Source organism: Suricata suricatta, chromosome 3, assembly GCF_006229205.1.
Source record: "Suricata suricatta isolate VVHF042 chromosome 3, meerkat_22Aug2017_6uvM2_HiC, whole genome shotgun sequence".
Lineage (NCBI taxonomy): Eukaryota > Metazoa > Chordata > Mammalia > Carnivora > Herpestidae > Suricata > Suricata suricatta.
The window spans coordinates 31,241,470-31,260,674 of record NC_043702.1 but is presented as its reverse complement, the minus strand read 5'-3'; the positions used below and the strand labels follow the sequence as shown (position 1 = coordinate 31,260,674).

Sequence of the window (19,205 nt, the reverse complement as noted above, 5' to 3'; positions counted from 1 at the left end):
TAACCGTGAGATCATGACCTAAGCTGAAATCAAGAGTCAGATGCTTAAGTGAGCCACCCAGGCACCCTGGATTTTTAAAACAATCTTATTGAAGTTTTGTTTACCGCTGAGTGGTAGTCTGGCTTTCTTTTATTTCACATTTTCTTGCCAAGGAGGAATAAATAATTTGATTTAAGTTGTTTTTTTATGACAGCTGAGATGATATGTAGAGGGTGTGTGAAATAATGCCTTATTACAATGTCTGCTTACTTATAAAATATGGCCCAATAAGTCAAATTGTTAATTGCTAGTATCAGAAGGAATAATCAAGTAAAACAAGGTAGTTAGTGCTATAATTGAAAGAGTACCTTAAATTCAAATATTTAAATATACATATTGAATTACTTAGCATGGTTCAGAATATGAATGCATTTATACTATGAATTTGGTTAGGACAGATAATATTAGCTCTTGGCAAGAAGAAAAAATGATGATTAAATGTTATTAAGAAGGGATGCCTGGGTGGCTCAGTCAGTTAAGTGTCCAGCTCTTGATTTCAGCTGTAGTCATGATCTCACAGTTGTGAGATCAAGCCTCACATCTGGATCCCTGTTGGTCAGAGAGTCTGCTTGGGATTCTCATGTGTGTATTCTCTCTCTTTCTCTCACTCTCACTCTCTCTCAAAACGAAAATGTTATTAAGAATAGTTTTGGCGGGGGCACCTGGGTGACTCAGTCAGTTGAGCATCCAACTTTGGCTCAGGTCATGATCTCATGGTTCCTGGGTTCGAGCCCCGCGTCAGGTTCTGTGCTGACAGCTAGCTCAGAGCCTGGAGCCTGCTTCGGATTCTATGTCTCCCTCTCTCTTTAACCCTCCCCTGCTCACGCTCTCTCTTTCTCACTCTCTCTCTCAAAAAAAAAACCATTTAAAAAAATTTTAAAAAGTAGTAGTTTTGGGGGGGAAAAAGAGTAGTTTGAAGATATGTGGAACAAGCAATAACTTATGCAATACAGTTGAGGTTGGTAAACTTTTCTTAATTTAACCAGATAGTAAATAATTCTGGACTTTGTAGTCCAAAGTCAAAATCAAGAATATCATGTAGGTACATAATAACCATTTAAAATATAACCATTTAAAAATTGAAAACCATTCTTAGCTTACTCACGACCTATAAAACAGGTGGTAGGCAAGACTTCTACCATAGTTTGTCAAACCCTGCACTAGAGCATCATTAAAATGTGTTTCTTAGGTTTAGTACCATGGGAAATATTTAAAGAATTTTTTGATAACTTGGTATAAAAAGTTTTAGGAAGTTTGTTACAGTTAGCTTTATATTGAATTTTACTCAAATGAACAACTTTGTAGTAAGCTCTACAGTATTTTAATGTAGATATTTTCATATATCTATGAAAGCACTTTATAATTAACCCTTGTCACTCCTTTCTTAGATTCATGTTTAATGAGTTAGTTAGTGTTTAATAATACAGACTCCCCAGAATCAGTTGTTTTCCCAAAATATCTAAGTTAGTTGCCTAGAATTCAGCATGCATAGAAACAGTGCTTAGAAATGATGACTGATTTGGGGCACCTGGCTGGCTCAGTTGGTGGGGCGTGGGACTCTTGATTTTGGAGTCATGAATTCAGGTCCCATGTTGGGTTAAGAGGTTACTAAAAAAAAGAAATGATGACTAATTCCTAGATGTGTTCTGGGTCCCAAAGACCACCCTCAAGTTTGGTGATTTGTTAGAAAGACTCACAGGATTCAATGTAGAGTTGTACTTACAACTAATATTTATTACAGTGAAAGGATACAAAACAACATCAACAAAGGGCAAAGGCACATGGGGTGGAGTTCAGGGGATACCAGGTACAAGCATCCAAGAATTAATCCTCTCCCAGTGGAGTCACAAAAGATGTGTTTAATTCTACCAGTAATGAAATGTGAAAACACATGTTTGTCTAACAGGAAAGCTCATTAGAGACTCAACACCCAGGGTGGGTGTTGCGTTTTGTTGTTTTGTTTTAGATTTTATTTTTAAGTAAGTAACCTCTACACCCATTGTGTGACTTGAACTCAAAACTGCGAGATCAAGAGTCACATGCTCTACCAACTGAACCAGCCAGGCACCCCAACACCCAGGGTTTTTATTGGAATCTGGTAACGTGGGCAACCTCTGCCTAGCACATGCTAAAATTCTAGACTCCAAGTACAAAAGCACGTCTTCAGCATAAGCCATACTGTTTGCACAAATAATCTAGGAATAGTGAACCACTTTTACCATCGAGGAACTCTGCCCACCAAGTTCCCAGATACCAGCCAAGGGCTGACATTACAAGTAGCCCTTTCTAAGGCGAGCTGTCTCAGGGCACCTGGGTGGCTCAGTTGGTTAAGTGTCCAACTTTGGCTCAGGTCATGATCTCGAGGTTCGTGAGTTTGAGCCCCACATCTGGCTCTGTGCTGACACCTCGGAGCCTGGAATCTGCTTAAGATTCTGTGTCTCCCTCTTCCTCTGCCCCTTCCCCATTAGCTCTGTCCCTTTCTCTCTTTCTCTCAAAAATAAACAAACATTAAAAAATAATAATTAGTATAGAGGTGGAATTTAAGGAAAGGTATTAAGCAGGCTGTGTTGTAGCTTATGGGCAAGTAATAAATTGTGTCATTTATCTTGAATGTATCATAGATAAGCTGCTATATAACGATTGCCACTTCAGATAGCTGTGAAATTAGGTGATTAACTAGTTGTTACTTAACCTTCTAATTTCTGTGTAAGTCTAATTACATGAAATACAAGTTGGTGTTTTGATTTTTTACTTTGCTTTTCTGTTTGGAGTGTCATTGTAACTACTGTATTGTAAATGACGGAAAATAATTGCATATGTTAAAAAAATAAATTGTGTTATATTCAAAAAAATTTTTTTAAATACCTAAAAAAAAGCAAAGTAAAAAAAATAATAATAATAAAGGAGAGCTGTCTCAATCCTCCTGTTAACTCATTAATGTACATAGGGCAATCCATAAAACCCTATTTAACCCATAATTTGATGGACATGTATTTATTATGCAGTGGTGATAAAATGATTTCACCATGTCTAATCATTTGTAACTTTGTTTTTTATAAAATAATATACGTCCAAGTTTCATTTGCAACTACAGTGACATTGTCCCTCTCTGTACCCACTGTGTCACAGGGTAGCTATCCTCAGGACTAGTGTCTGGAACAGGATAAAGAACACAATAGATATCCTTGAGTACTAATAATTTGTTAATCCCTTTTCATCATCATTGGAGAAGTTTTTCCCCACTTATTCATATGAAACAAGAAGGTCTCTCAGTAGGTCATCTCTTCCTAGTTAAAATGGTGAAGAAAACAGAGGTAACAGTGAAAGCAAGGGCCTAATAAATGGATTTCTTCAGACACCATTTTCATTTATGCTTGTTCAAATGTAAGTTATTGACTCACAGAGAGAAAAGATGGGCACTAACATTTTATAGTTTATCATTGGTTATTCACATGAGGCTCTTAGAATAATAGCACCTAGCACATAGTATATACCCAATAATATTAGTTTATAATTTACCTAATAAATGTTAGGTATAATTTATGAACTACTGTCACATCACAAAAATTAGTTCAAATCATTGTTCCCCTTCACATTATAGTAAGATAATGCCAATTATTTTCTAAGAATTCTTTATTTTCTGGCCTATTGTTACAGCTTTCAGGGATTGCCTCAGTTAATGGAATAGATCTGTGTTTTGGACGTTAAACCCAAAAGGAAATTCTATAAAATATAACCAGTTGTCTCATTTGACTTATTGAGCAATGTACTCTTATATGGTCTATATTTTCTACTTTATATTAATAACAGTACGGCCAGGGAAAAGGAAAGATTCTAAGTCACTGGCTGTTTAAATGGTTGATGCTCCTTGGGATCTGCATCTCTGTTTCATAGTGAAGTAGTAGAATACAAGAAAATATTGGGTTTCAGAAGTTTGAAGTATGCCATCCAAACATGGTATCCTTTCCTACATTTTTAAGCCTTTTTAAAAATTAAAGTACTTTTGACAGTGTTATATTAGTCTCAAGAGTACAGCATAGTGATTCTCCTTTCCTACATTTTAATTAAATGATATGTTGTGATAGAGTAAAATGCCATGGTTCATTCTTGTTTAAAGAAATTGAAGTTTTCGGTAACTTGTAACTAATAAAGATAAGCAGAACCAGCCACTAAGCCTCTGTCTTTTATTTTATAGGGAATTAGTGATGGTATTCCACTAATAAAGGCCATTGTCCCCAAAAATCAGTCTCGTTCTTTTATGTCTCAAGGCAGTCCTGAGTTACTGGTAAGTAGATTTATGTCTTTTTCTCACTGCTATGTCCGTATACATTATAACTTTTCAAAAAATTGAGAAAATGTGGGACACCTGGGTGACTCAGTTGGTTAAGTGTCCAACTTCAGCTCAGGTCATGATTTCACAGCTCATGAGTTCGAGCCCTTCGGTTTCTGTGTCTCCCTTTCTCTCTGCCCCTCCCTAGCTCACACTCTATTTCTCTCTTCAAAAATAAAAATTAACATTTAAAAAGTTGAGAAAATAAAAAAACATTTAAAGACTTTTTAAAAAATAAAGACAATTTTTATGGAATTATTTTGAGTATAAAAATGTATCTTGTAGATATACAGCTTTTATTTCAAGTAGTTAACTATAATACGTTTTTTTTCTGTTAGTGTGTCTTGATTTATTTTTTTGCTTTTGGTCAGTTTTTAGAGTCAAAAAGTTTTTTTTAAGTTTTCATTTAAATTCAAGTTAGTTAACATACAGTGTAATATTAGTTTCAGGTGTATAGTATATGATTCAGCAATCGTGTACATCACCTGATGCTCATCAGAAGTATACTCCTTAATCCTCTTCCTCCTTTCACCCACTCCCCCCCACCTCCCTTCTAATAACCATCAGTTTGATCTGTATAGTTTCTTGGTTTGCCTCTCTCCCTCTTTCTTTTGGGATTTTTATAGTTTCAGGTCTCACATTTGTCTTTAGCCCATTTTGAATTTATTTTTGGGTGTTGTAAGAAAGTGGTCCTATTTAATTCTTTTTCATGTAGCTCTCCAGTTTACCCAGCACCATTTGCTAAAGAGACATTCTTTTTCCCATTGGATATTCTTCCCTGCTTTATTAAAGATGAGTTGACCATATAGTTATGGGCTCATTTCTGGATATTCTGTTCTGTTGATCTGTGGGTCTATTTTTTTGCTAGTACTATACTGTTTTGATTACTACAGCTTTGTAACATAACGTGAAGTCTGGAATTGTGATGCATCCATCTTTGCTTTTCTCTTTTATGTTTCCATAAAAATTTTAGGATTGTTCTATCTAGTTCTGTGAAAACATGCTGTTGACATTTTGATAGGGATTACATTAAATCTGTAGGTTGCTTTGAGTAGTATCAACATTTTAAAAATACTTTTTCTTCTGATCCATGAGCATGGAATATCTTTCCATTTGTTTTTTATCATAAATAGATATTGTCCTTTACCAAAAGCTTTTTCTGCATCTACTGAACTGATCATATGGTTCTTTTCCTTTCTTTTATTAATGTGACATAGCACATTGGTTGATTTGTGAATATTGGGCCACCCTTGCAACCCAGGAATAAATCCAACTTGATTGTGGCAAATGATTTTTTTAATATACTGTTGGATCTGGTTTGCTAGTATTTATTAAAGAATTTTTGCATCTATGTTCATCAGGGATATTGCCCTATATTTCTTTCTTATAGTGGTATATTTATTTAGTTTTGGGATCATGATAATGCTAGTCTCATAAAATGAAATTAAGTTGTCTCTTTTCTATTTTTTGGAATAGTTTGAAAAGAATAGGTATTAACTCTTCCTTAAATATTTGGTAGAATTTGTCTATGAAGCCATCTGGTCCTGGATTTTTTGTTTGTTGGGGGTCTTTTTATTACTGATTCAATTTCTTTGCTGGTTATTGGTCTGTTCAGATTTTCTATTTCTTCCTGTTTCAGTTTTGGTAATTTATATGTTTCTAGGAATTTATCGATTTCTTCCATGTTATCCAGTTTATTGGCATATAGTTTTTATATTCTCTTATAATTGTATTGCTGTGCTGTTGGTTGTTATTTTTTCCTCTCTCTCTTGTGATTTTGAGTCCTTTTTCTTTTCTTTTTGATTAGTATTACCAGATGCTTATCAATTAATTTTTCAGATAACTAGCTCCTGGTTTCATTGATCTGTTCTATTGTTTTTTTTAGCTTCTATATCTTCTGTTTCTGCTCTAATCTGTATTATTTCTACCTCTTTTGCTGGCTTTAGGATTCATTTACTGTTTGGGGTTTTTTTGTTGTTGTTTTGTTTTGTTTTTTTGCTCTTTTAGGTATAAGGTTAGGATTGTTTCAGTTTTTCTTGCTTCTTGAGGTAGGCCTCTGTTACTATGTACTTCCCTCTTAGGATTACTTTTGCTGCATCCTAGAGGTTTTGGACTGTTGTGTTTTCATTTTCAGTTGTTTCCATGTATTTTTTTAAAATTTCTTCTTTTATTGCCTGGGTGACTCACTTATTGTCTAGTAACATGTTATTTAGCCTTCATATATTTGTGGTCTTTCCAGATTTTTTTGTGGTTGACTTCTAGTTTCAGAGTGTTCAAGTAGTTAACTGTAATTCTGATGTGAAAACACCAGAAAATTATATACTAGAAAAATAGTATATAAAATCTAATTATATATTACAATATATCATAAGGTAGTACAAATAATAAAAAAGAAATAATACAGGGTTGAATAAGGTATAGATGCAAGACATGTTAATGAGTACTTTACATGAATTTAATCATGTTTAATGAGCACTAACAATCCTGTTAGACTATTATTATTTCACTTCTACAGATTAGAAACTAAAATTCTGAAGTAATTTGCTTAGAGGCACCTGGGTAGCTTAGTCACTTGAGCGTCAGACTTTGGCTTAGGTCATGATCTCATTGTTTGTGAGTTCAAGCCCCATATTGGGCTCACTGCTGTCAGCACAGAGCCAACTTAGTCCTTCTGTCTCTCTCTGCCCCTTCCCATTTGTGTTTGCTCTCTCAAAAATAAATAAATCTCTTTCTTTATGTTTATTTTTGAGAGAGACAGAGTGAGAATGAGCAGGGGAAGGGCAGAGAGAGTAGAAGACACAGAATTAGAAGCAAGCTCCAGGCTCTGAGTTGTCAGCACATAGCCCAACATGAGGTTCGAACCCACAAACCGTGAGATCATGACCTGAGCCAAGTTGGACGCTCAATAGACTAAACCAATCAGGCTCCCCAAAAATAAATAAATCTAAAAAAGGGGGGTTAATTTGCTCAAAGTCATAGAGCTAGCAGGTAAAGGATCTTGGGTCTAGGACAGGCACATGGACCAAACCTAATTATATCTTATTTTCAGTTTGTCAGGTACAAATTATAAAAACAGCATAGCACAGTGAACAGTAGAGGTTAGAATTATTTCTCTAATTATGCTTATTGTGTGTTTGCATAGGAAAAACATCTAGAAAGATAAAGACAAAAATTGAAAGTGTGCAGTTCCACAATGGTGGAATCCTTGTGATTTCACCTTTAATACCTGAATTTCTTTAAGCAATCTTTTTGTTTGTAATCTGTTTTATAATAAAGGGGAGGGAAGCTTTTCATTTTTAAAAGAATATTCACTATAACTGTCACTAAGAGACCTTCTTAAGAATTTATCATAAGTTATACTTCTGATTTATGTTCTAAATTATACATATGTCATATTTTTATGGTAAGACTTGACCCTGAATTTCTTCTGACTGCCAACTAAGATGCTAATAAAGTTTGAGAAATGATGAAAATTATCTCACTAAAGAAAGATACCTTGGACAGTTTTTCTTGCAATAACATAAAAGATTTTTAAAAACTAAAAGATAAAAATAAGAAACAGAGCTTTTTCCATTTTAAGAAATTATTGGTTATTATTATTAAGACTACTCTTTTTGAGAATTAAGATGTAATTAATAAAGGACGCCTGACTGGTTCAGTTCTCAGAGCATGTGACTCTTGATCTCAGGGTTGTGATTTGGAGCCCCACATGGAGTGTAGAGATTACTTAGAAATAAATCTTAAGAAGAACTAATGAATTTTGAGTTTTAAGCACACAATCCCACATTACTCCCTAAATGATAAGTGCTAACATCATGTGAGCATTTGGTTATTCTGTGCTGCTTTCTTTAATTTTCTATTTCATTTTTGTCTTCATATGTTCATTTCCAGATAACAGTAAGCATGAATTATGTTGTTGGAACCCATGGATGGCTGCCTTATGACAGAAACATATCTAATTACTTTACATTCATCAAAGATCAAACTGTGACAAATCCAAAGTACGTAAGTGAACATTTAAAGCAAAACAGGTTTAGCTGGTACCTGACTGCCGGGAAAAACAACTAGATTGATTGGTGCCATTTTGATAGTAATGCAGTAAACCTTCAGATTTTCTTCCCTCTCTCCTTCTCTCTTTTGTTCTTTCCCTCTTCCTGACTTGATACTGGTTTAAGGATAAAACAATTTATATAATATCATATGGAAACAAATTATTAGGAATAGTTTTTAGGTTTAATTTTATTTTTATTGTATAGTGTTGTTTATAAATAAGCCTGTGTGTTTTATATAATAAGAATTTATTACCTCTTACATTATTTGTGGGAATGCAAAGTGGTACAGCCATTCTGGAGAACAGTATGGAGGTTCCTCAAAAAATTAAAAATAGAACTACCCTATGATTCAGCAATAGCACTACTAGGAATTTACCCAAGGGATACAGGAGTGCTGATGCATAGGGGCCTGTGTACCACTTTTTATAGCAGCACTGTCAACAATAGCCAAATCATGGAAAGAGCCTAAATGTCCATCAACTGATGAATGGATCAAGATGTGGTTTATATATACAATGAAATACTACATGGCAATCAGAAAGAATGAAAACTGGCCATTTGTAGCAGCGTGGATGGAACTGGAGGGTATTATGCTAAGTGAATTAAGTCAGGCAGACAAAGACAGATACCATATGTTTTCACTCATATGTGGATCAGGAGAAATTTAACAGAAGACCATGGGGGAGGGGAAGGGAGGAAAAGAGTTACAGAGAGGGAGGGAGGCAAGCCACAAGAGACTCTTAAAGACTGAGAACAAACTGAGGGTTGATGGGAAGTGGGGGAGAGGGGAAAGTGGGTGATGGACATTGAAGAGGGAACTTGTTAGGATGAGCACTGGGTGTTGAATGGAAACTAATTTGACAATAAATTATATTTTAAAAAAGAATTTATTATTTCCCTTAGTTAATTTGTTAAATATCCAGAAGTTACATCTTAAGTTAGATATTTCCCTTACTCGAGTTATTTTAGCTGTTTATTAGGAGCAATGTCTTTTTTCCTTCGTATCCCACATAGGTCTTAGTACTTTTATGCTCAGCACAAAACATACCTTCAGCATTTTGATATCGAATAATAAAGCTCTATAGCTGAACTGTCAGAATTGGCCCTCACTCTCTGTACACACACTAAAGTGCAATCACTTCTTAATTGTCTTTCTGCAAAATCTAGGTTAGGTGAGGTCACAGGTATTTCAGTGGGAAGTAGATAAAACCCATATGCTTGCTTTGGTTTGAGTGAAGAATTATCTTCATGAATATTGTTAGATATACATTTATCTGCTTATTAGGTAGATTTCTGATTTGAGTTGATTTCCAGTTTTCTTCATCCTGTCATATCCTTCTTGTGCTTTATAGTTTGATACTATTTACAGAATTGACAATCTTACTAAATTGGCTTTGAGAGGCAAGATTTAAATCTTTTTCACACCTTCACCAGTTTCAACTTCTTTAACTTAACCCTTAAGATTATTGTTATGTATATTTTTATTTAATGAAAAATATGAATAAGATTAATTTTTTCTGTTCATCACTAATAGTCATTTCCAATTGAACAGTTGAGATTTATTTTTATTTCTTTTTTCAAGAAATTTAAAACATAGTTGATATTCGTCAACTATGTTCTTTTAAAAAGGAAAAGTCTAATTTTTAATTATATTTACAGAACTCAGCGTATTATGAATGGTCCTTTTGCTCCAGGGCTGGCAATAACTTCTAAGCTATTCATAGTATCACATGATGCAAAGTTGCTTTTCAGTGCTGGACACTGGGATAATAGCATCCAAGTGATGTCACTTATAAAAGGCAAAATTATTTCACGCAGTATCAGACACATGGGTAAGTATTAACTTCTTCCCCCCCAAAACAGCAAAGTTTCCCTATTTCTTCTAACTGCAAAAGTAGTACATCCTCCTTATAAAAAGCATTAATATTTACCTTTGAAGCTGAGTATACTTTTTTGATAGAGCAATGTTATGAACATTATGCTTTTCTAAAAAAGTTTTTTAACGTTTTAATTTATTATTGAGAGAGAGAGAGAGCAGGAGCATGGGAGGGGCAGAGAGAAGGGGAGACACAGAATCTGAAGGAGGCTCCAGGCTCTGAGCTGTTAGCATGGAGCCTGATGCGGGGCTTGAGCTCACAAACCATGAGATTATGACCTGAGCGAAGTCGGATGCTTAACTGACTGAACCAACCGGTTGCCCCTATATGCTTTCTTTAAGAGTGTTTAATCTATTGGGGTATACTAAATACCATATAAATTAAATACAGCTTCATATTATCTGAAAGATGTAGACTAAGTCTTTTTTTTTTTTAATTGGTTGATACAAATAAGAATTTTAAGACAAAACTTTAAAATCTGTCATTCTTGAAAAAGATATCACCTACCCTATTACTTAGTTAATAGGCATGAGAGAGGTAAATTATTGAATGTAGTTTAACCTAGTGCTTCTTAGTCTCTCAGTCTTCAATATAAGAATAAAACCTCATGGAGATTTCCTCCTGATAAACCTATTACAAAAGGGAAATGGAGTCCGCTAATTCTGTACTAGTGGCTCCTGAGTTGCCACTTAGTTCAGGTTTTTACCATTTAGTAGAAATGTATCTTATATTGTGAATTTGCATTGTAATATGTACTCTTTTAGTTAGGGGCACATATTCCGCAGGATTGCAGTCCTTAATGGGGGTAGAAGGCAAATGGGGATGAGAGAGTAAGAGAGCAGAGAAGCCTATCAAACACCTGGGGATCCATTTCAAGCCTCCTAACCCACTACCAAGACTCTGATAGACATTTCCCTGCCCCGTGTGTACTCTTAACTCTCAAAGCCGGCTGACCTCAAAGGTAGATCATCTACATGAGTTTAGTAATGCTTATTTCCTCTGTTATTCTTCCCCAGTGCTTTTCCATTGCCGTTGCTACACTTCTCCTGCTTGAACAACTGATTTAGTAAATAGTTTGACCATAAACTAAAATTGCCCATATTATAGTTCCGTTCCAGCAAAACCATGCCATTTCATTTTTTGTAATTCCTTTTTTCTTACAGATATTGTTACTTGTTTAGCTGCAGACTACTGTGGAATCCATTTAATTTCTGGTTCAAGAGACACTACATGTATGATATGGCAAATAACACAACAGGTTAGTTATGCATTTAAATAGTCTTCCTTTTTGGTGGGACTACTAGAAATTATAGATTTATACTTTTTTATCAGCCATATTGTACTCATTATAATGTTGTTTCAAGGAAGTAAAATGTCTTTTTTATGGCTTTTAGGTTTTCTACTTGACAGGCTTTCTTTTACTCCAAATTTATTAAAATAATTACCTAAAAACTTTCTTGTAATATTGTTATTTTTTTACATTTTAATCTTCAGTCCTTTGGTAATTAATTTTTCTGTAATTTATAATACAGAATAAGAGTATTATATATATATATAATATGTAGATCTATAATATACAGACACCTGGGTGGTTCAGTCAGTTAAGCTTCTGACTTCAGGTCATGATTCGCTGTTCGTAGGTTCAAGCCCTGCATTGGGCTCTGTACTGACCTCTCAGAGCCTGGAGCCTGCTTTGTATTCTGTGTCTCCCTGTCTTCTCTCTCTGGCCCTCCCCTGCTTGTGCTCTGTCTCTGTCTGTCAAAAATCAATAAACATAAATTGTAAAAAGTAAATATATATGATAGAATATATAGAGCGTATAATAAATATTCTATAATGATATAGAATATTAAAATATATTATTTTGTTTACTTTGGGTGGAAATTTATGCCAGGATAAAGGACTATCCACTGAATTTGGTCTTCTTCTAGATTCCCCATATTTTATTTATTTATTTATTTATTTATTGTTTTTTATTATTATTTATTTTTGAGAGACCGAGAGAGACAGCATGAGCAGGGGAGGGTCAGAGAGAGGGAGACACAGAATCTGAAGTAGGCTTCAGGCTCTGAGCTAGCTGTCAGCACAGAGCCCAGTGCGGGGCTTGAACCCAAGAACCGTGAGATCATGACCTGAGCCAAAGCTAGACGCTTAGCCAGCTGAGCCACCCAGGCACTCTATAGATTCCCCATATTTTATACATGCCTATTTCTATAGCAACACCAAAATGTTTTCATTTTAATATTTGGTAAAACAAATCTCCAAATTATCATATTATTGCTATTTTGATGGGAATTTTTAAAAATCACTTTTACGTCTTTTTAATTTTGAGAGAGAGCATGTGCAAACTGGAGGAGGGGCAGAGAGACCAGAGACCAGAGAGAGGGAATCCCACACAGGCTCCTCACTAACAGCACAGAGCCCAGTATGCAGGGCTCAGTCTCACGAACCACAAGATCATGACCTGAGCCGCAATCAGGAGTCAGACACTTAACTACCAACTAAGCCACCCAGGCGCCCATAAACCACTTTTACTTGTAAATGATTATGGCTCATATGAGAAAAAAGCTATTGATTTCTACACAATTATCTAATATATAATTGGTTTACCAAATCTTCTTATCTAGTCCTTATAATTATTAGTATTTCTTAGGTTCTCTGAAAACAAAATAGATATACAATCATATAATCTGAAAATAAAAGTGGATGTCTTTATCTTTTCCAATATAATGATTCTAGTCACATGATTTTATTTTCTTATCTTATTACATTATTAGCTAGTGCAATAGAGTAAAAAAATTATAGTGAGCATCCTTGTCTTATATCTGATTTGGTGAAATTGCCTTTAGCATGGTGCCATTTAGTATACCATTTGCTGTTGCATTTCACCGTACATTGCTGTTGGGTTGTGTTTTTTTCATATTTAAGTAGTTATTTCCCTTCTGCCTTCTTTTCTTTTGATAGCTTTTTAGTAAAATTTCAGTTTATAGAAAAGTTAAAAAATAGAACATTTTTGCATTTGTCTAATTATTCTCTCCTAATGTCTTTCTCTCCCAGCATCTTTTTTTTTTGAATCATTTAAAAGTTGTAGATATTGGGGCTCCTGGATGACAGTCAGTTAAATTTGCAACTCATGGTTCATGGGTTTGAGCCTCCATCAGGCTCTCTGCTCTCAGCAAGGATCCTGCTTTGGATATTCTGTCTCTCTCTTTCTGCCCCTGCCCTCCCTCCCCACCCTCCTTAATAAAGATATTGTGTTCCTTTACCCCTAAACACTTCAATGTGTGTGTGTGTGTTTTTTTAAATAATAGTTTATTGTCAAATTGGTTTCCATATAACACCCAGTTCTTCTCCCCACAAGTGCCCCCCCTCCATGACCACCACCCCCTTCCCCCCTTCCCATCCCCCTTCAGTCCTCGGTTCACTTTCAGTATTCAGTAGTCTCTCATGATTTGTGTCCCTCTCTCTCCCCAACTCTCTTTCCCCTTTCCCCTCCCTATGGCCCTCTGTTAGGTTTCTCCTGTTAGACCTATGAGTGCAAACATATGGTATCTGTCCTTCTCTGCCTGACTTATCTTGCTTAGCAATACACCCTCAAAGTCCCTCCACTTTGCTACAAATGGCCATATTTCATTCTTTCTCATTGCCATGTAGTACTCCATTGTATATATATACCACATCTTTTTGATCCATTCATCAGGTGATGGACATTTAGGCTCTCTACAGTAGCCAAATCAGTGTGTGTTTTCTAAGAACAGGTCATTCTTATATATAATCACAGTTCATGTTCTCATTTTGCCAGTAGTTCCCATAATGTCCTTTTTAGCTATTTTTCTCAGGTTGTCTTCTTTTATTTGTAGTTTTTCTCTTATTTCGCTTAATGTATTATGTTGAAAATTTTCCTAGATTTGAACCATTCTTGAATTCCTATAATAAACCCATATAGGAGCACCTGGGTGTCTCAGTCAGTTATGTGTCTAACTATGTTGATAGCTCAGAGCCTGGAGCCTGCTTGAGATTCTTTGTCTCCCTCTCTCTCCCCTGCTCATGCTCTCTCTCTCTCTCTCTCTCAAGAATAATAAAACATTTTTTAAAAGTGTGTAATTCATGAGGTACTGTATTTTACTGCCGAATTGTACTTGCCAATACTTTAATTCTTGTATGTGAAATCTGTGTTTATTCTGTCTTTACCATGTTTAATATTGGGATATGAAACCTTTATAAAACAAAATTTGAGAAAGGTCCATCTTGTAATTTGAAATGCTTTAAATAATACAGGAATTTCTAATTTAAAAAAATTTTTTATGTTTTATATTTTGCTAGAGAAAGACAGAGAATGAGTGAGGAGGCGCAGAGACAGAGACAGATTCTGAAGCAGGCTCTAGGCTCCATGCTGGGCTCTGTGCTAACAGCTCAGATGGTGGGGCTCAGACTCATGAGGAGTAAGATCATGACCTAAGCCAAAGTCAGATGCCTGATTGACTGAGCCACCCAGGCACCCCAGGAATTACCTACTTTTTAAAAATTGGAGCGCACTAAGCACTCAGACAGATATTAGAGGAAGACAGATGTGTCCCAGGTAAGAGTATTGATGGGAATTCATCCACATTATATAGCACAGGTAAAAGTTTCTACCTGTCCAGACTTATCTAAGATAATCAATCATAAAACAAATACCATGGCAACTATTCAGACATCCTATTATAGAAAGTAATGTACAAAGGCACCTGGGTGGGGCCCTCAATTTGGTCAAGCATCTGACTTGCCGCTTTTGGCTCAGGTCATGATTTTGCAGTTCGTGGGTTTGAGGTCCACATTGGGCTCTGCGCTTGCCATGCAGAGCCTGCTTGAGATTTTCCCTATCTCTTTCCCTCTCCTGTGTGCTCTCTCCCTCTCTCTTTTCTCTCAAAATGAAAAACCAACAAAAAAGTAATGTACAAACCAAACATGCTAAAAACAGATGAAGACAACAAGTCAAATGTAGAGAGATTCCCTGAATAAAATTAGGCTCTTATAAGAAGATAAAAAAATATAAATTCAGTAAAATAGGACCTCAAGGGTAAAATTATAAAGTAGCATAAGATGAAAAGGATTATTGCAGAAGAATCAAACCAAGATTAAAACCAATACCATTACAAATATAGTAAGTAAATTCAAAGCAGAAATAGCAAGTAACAGATTTGATGTAGCTGAATATCAAATTATTAATATGGAATAAAGATTTAGAGTAATCAAATTATATAAAATACAAGTCAGTCACAGAGTGTAGGGAACATACATAATATATTGTAATAATGTTGTATGGTGACAGATGGTAACTACACTTACCATGGTAAGCATTGTATAATATATAGAATTGTTGAATCACTATGTTGTATACCTAATATAACATTTGATGTCAACAAAAAGGGAAAGAAGGAAGGAAGGGAAGAAAAGAAAAAATATTCAGAGGTAGAATACAAAACATTTATTTGAAATAAAAGAAAAAATCTGTGGATTAAAATGGCAAATAATATACCTTTTAAAATTAATCCAAAGCAGTCAACTTTGAAACTATTCAGATTAAGTTTTAGAGCCTCAAAAGGGGCTGAGAATTTGGGAATTCTTTAGAAATAATTTGGGAATCCAAGGAGAAACACGAGAATGAGTACTACTCTAAATAGATGCAGTGGTAAGAACTTGTTGCAATGTTAGTTTGTGATTAGACAATTTAAATACAGTAGAAATCTTTTTTTGTAGGGGCGCCTGGGTGGCTCAGTCGGTTAAGCGTCCGACTTCACCTCAGGTCATGATCTCGCAGTTTGTGGGGTCAAGCCCCACATCGGGTTCTGTGTTGACAGCTCAGAGCCTGGAGCCTGTTTCAGATTCTGTGCCTCCCTCTCTCTCTCTACCCCTCTCCAACTCGTGCTTTGGCTCTCTCTGTGTCAAAAATAAACTAAAAAAAAAATGTTTTGTAGAAAATAGACAACTAGAAAATTACCTTTCCTTTTCTGTTTTAACACTAGGGAGGTGTTCCTGTGGGCTTAGCATCGAAACCCTTTCAGATTCTGTATGGACACACTGATGAGGTATTGAGTGTCGGCATCAGCACTGAACTTGACATGGCAGTGTCAGGATCAAGGGTAAGATTCCAACTTTAAGAAATGATAATTTTTTTCTACAAATTGAGAAGCAATGTTTATATTTAAATTTTTTTCATGCTTGCTTTGGAAACATATGCTAAAATTGGAAAGATAATTTTTTTCTAGAATTGCTAAAAGCATAGAAATTCTTTATTGTTTCTGCAGGACTTTGCAGAAGTAGCATTAATCCAAGAAAGGAGAAACTTAGACTAGATTCTATTTTGGGATTTTATTGGTCCTACAAGTTAAAGAGGGTATTTTATGAAATAAAAGACTATTTCAAATTTCAAGATTGGAATTTTTCCTAAGATACATGTGTCCTTGGTGAAATAATCATTTTCTAAGTTCCTTTCCTGTATTTATTTATGTGGCCCTCTTTCTTTTTTGTTGTTCTGTTTCTCCTTTTGCTATTCTAATATTTTCTGTATAGGATGGCACTGTGATTATACATACCATTCAGAAAGGTCAGTACATGAGGACTTTACGACCACCTTGTGAGAGTTCTCTGCTCCTCACTGTTCCTAATTTGGCGATATCTTGGGAAGGACATATTGTCATTTACTCCAGCATTGAAGAAAAGACCAATCTCGAGGTATGTAACAGTTTCATACAGTAGGGCTAGAATATCTATAAACCTGTCTTTTCCTTTCCATATTATACTGTATATATGAAACATTTTGAGAAAGGAGAGAAAACTATTTTGAAAAGAATATCATCTTTCAATTTGTTCATTCCTTACCAATAGATGAACCCCTATCACATTCTTGTCCTCATGTTCATATTTTGTTTTAGGGATTTATATTGATGTATATGATTTCAAAAATAATTTCTGATTATGTGGACTTCATAAGCCTAAGTGGAAATTATAACCAAATTAAATTCTTCTTGCACAGGCTGGGTATTAATAAACAAGCCATGAATTATGCTTATTTTTCTTTCCATGATAAAGCTTTTTAAAAAATAAGAGAATCGTGAGGCACCTGGCTGGTTCAGTTGTTAGAGCATGAAACCTTTGATTTCAGGGTTGTGAGTTTGAGCCCCACATTGGTATCGAGATTACTTAAAGTTAAAATAAAAAACATGTAGTTTTTGGAAAACAATTTGACAATAAAATATTATGGAGAAAAAAAAATATTATGTAGCAGCACATACAAAGGATAAAAAAAAAACGTGTAGTTTTAAAAAAAGTTAAGAATGTGGGGTTTTTTTAGACTGGATGAGGTTTTCATTCTTTTGGGCGGTACGAGTTCTTGTTTAATATTTGTTTACTTGGCAATTATTTATTAAATATTTTCTTAAAGTATATAATTATTTCTTATTTAAAATCACTTTAATAATATTGTCTACACACTTTCTCTTTATACATAACTATAAGTTTATTTCAAAATATTAAATCCAGCAGTCATTCTGTTATAGTCAGTGTTAATGGTCAGTATTAAAACTCAGTTTTAAAATCATTAAATTTTCTTCATCTAATCTTTATAGGATAAGAGTGCATTACATCTGTTTTCTGTAAATGGCAAGTATTTAGGGTCCCAGGTTCTGACAGAACAAATATCAGATCTGTGTATCTCTGGAGAACACATTATCACGGGCAGCTTACAAGGTTTCCTGTCTATAAGAGATCTCCACAGGTAAATAATAAGAATTGTTGAAATCTCACTTAAGTAAAGGTGGTAATAGGGGGGCTGGCTCATTTGATGGAGCATGTGACTTCTTGATCTTGGGGTTGTGAGTTCAAGCCCTACGTTGCTTGTACAGATCACTTAAAAATAAAATCTTAAAAAAAAAAAGGAAAAGGAAAAGTAGTAATACTTTCAGCCTAGAATGGAAATCAGCAATCAAAGATTTCTAATCTTTTGGTTTATCATTTATTATGAACATGCCTTTTTTTGGTAACCTTGAAAAAATTTGAGGAAGCTAAAGAATTTCTGGATTAGTAAATGAAATATAGATGTGTATTTTTAAAATATAGGATATTTTATGTTATGTGTATTTTACCACAAATAAAATTTTTTAAAAATATAGAAAAAATGATCATAGTGCCAAGTCTGGAGTATGGATTTAAAAATTTGTTCAATTATAGTTTGAATTGTTACAAGCTAAAGTTAGGGTTTAAATTTTTTTTTAATTGTGGTAAAATTAAGGTATTTTTAAAGCTAACATATATGTTCATAATTGTGTGTATATGTAAAATGGGTGGGTAGTCTGGTTATTAAAGTGAAGGAAAAGTGTGTTTAAATAGTGGATATGTTTTTCAGCTTTGTATTCCTCATATTTACTAGTATAGGTATACAAAGCACTGTTATTCCCAGGATAAGTATTTGTTAAGTGTAAATATATTCTTTTCTTCCACTTTTAAAAAATTTTTTTGTGGCTTACTTATACTACTTAGACTATCTTGGCCTCTCCCAAACCTTTATTTTTCTTTCTCCGCCCCCCCAACTTTTCTTATAAATCATTTCCTGATCCAATGTGCTCTATTCTACCACATTCATGTCAGAATCATTTCTATACCAACATCCTTCCCTATTTTTCTATTTCCCTTATCATTTTTGTCAGTCTTTCTCATGTAGGAAAGCACTAAGTCCCTATTTGAATCATATCTTTGCAACATTTTGTTTTATTCAGGATATTATTAAGAGAATCTCAAATCAGAAAATGAGATCTTGTAGCAGGTTAGTCTAAACACAGTATGTACTTCAGAGGAGTCTTCATTCTATAATCCTAAAAACCATGGATATTTTCCGTAGTTGAGTTATATTTTTATATCATTGTGGTTTTA

General features: G+C 34.6%; 1 protein-coding gene across 10 annotated transcripts in view; it reads left to right on the top strand.

The window, feature by feature from the left end:
• NBEAL1 (neurobeachin like 1) overlaps positions 1–19,205 on the top strand; it is a 173,273-nt gene that overhangs the window by 149,017 nt on the left and 5,051 nt on the right. For 6 of the 10 annotated variants that reach the window (XM_029934027.1, XM_029934026.1, XM_029934032.1 and 3 more), the window contains 7 exons: positions 4,235–4,324; positions 8,261–8,370; positions 10,057–10,253; positions 11,462–11,556; positions 16,304–16,420; positions 16,851–17,012; positions 17,906–18,054. In XM_029934027.1, the coding sequence (XP_029789887.1) occupies positions 4,235–4,324; positions 8,261–8,370; positions 10,057–10,253; positions 11,462–11,556; positions 16,304–16,420; positions 16,851–17,012; positions 17,906–18,054 (920 nt within the window). Of the gene's footprint in view, positions 1–4,234; positions 4,325–8,260; positions 8,375–10,056; positions 10,254–11,461; positions 11,557–16,303; positions 16,421–16,850; positions 17,013–17,905; positions 18,055–19,205 lie in introns of those variants that run through there. The other 4 variants (XM_029934033.1, XM_029934031.1, XM_029934029.1 and 1 more) reach the window with 2 other exon arrangements.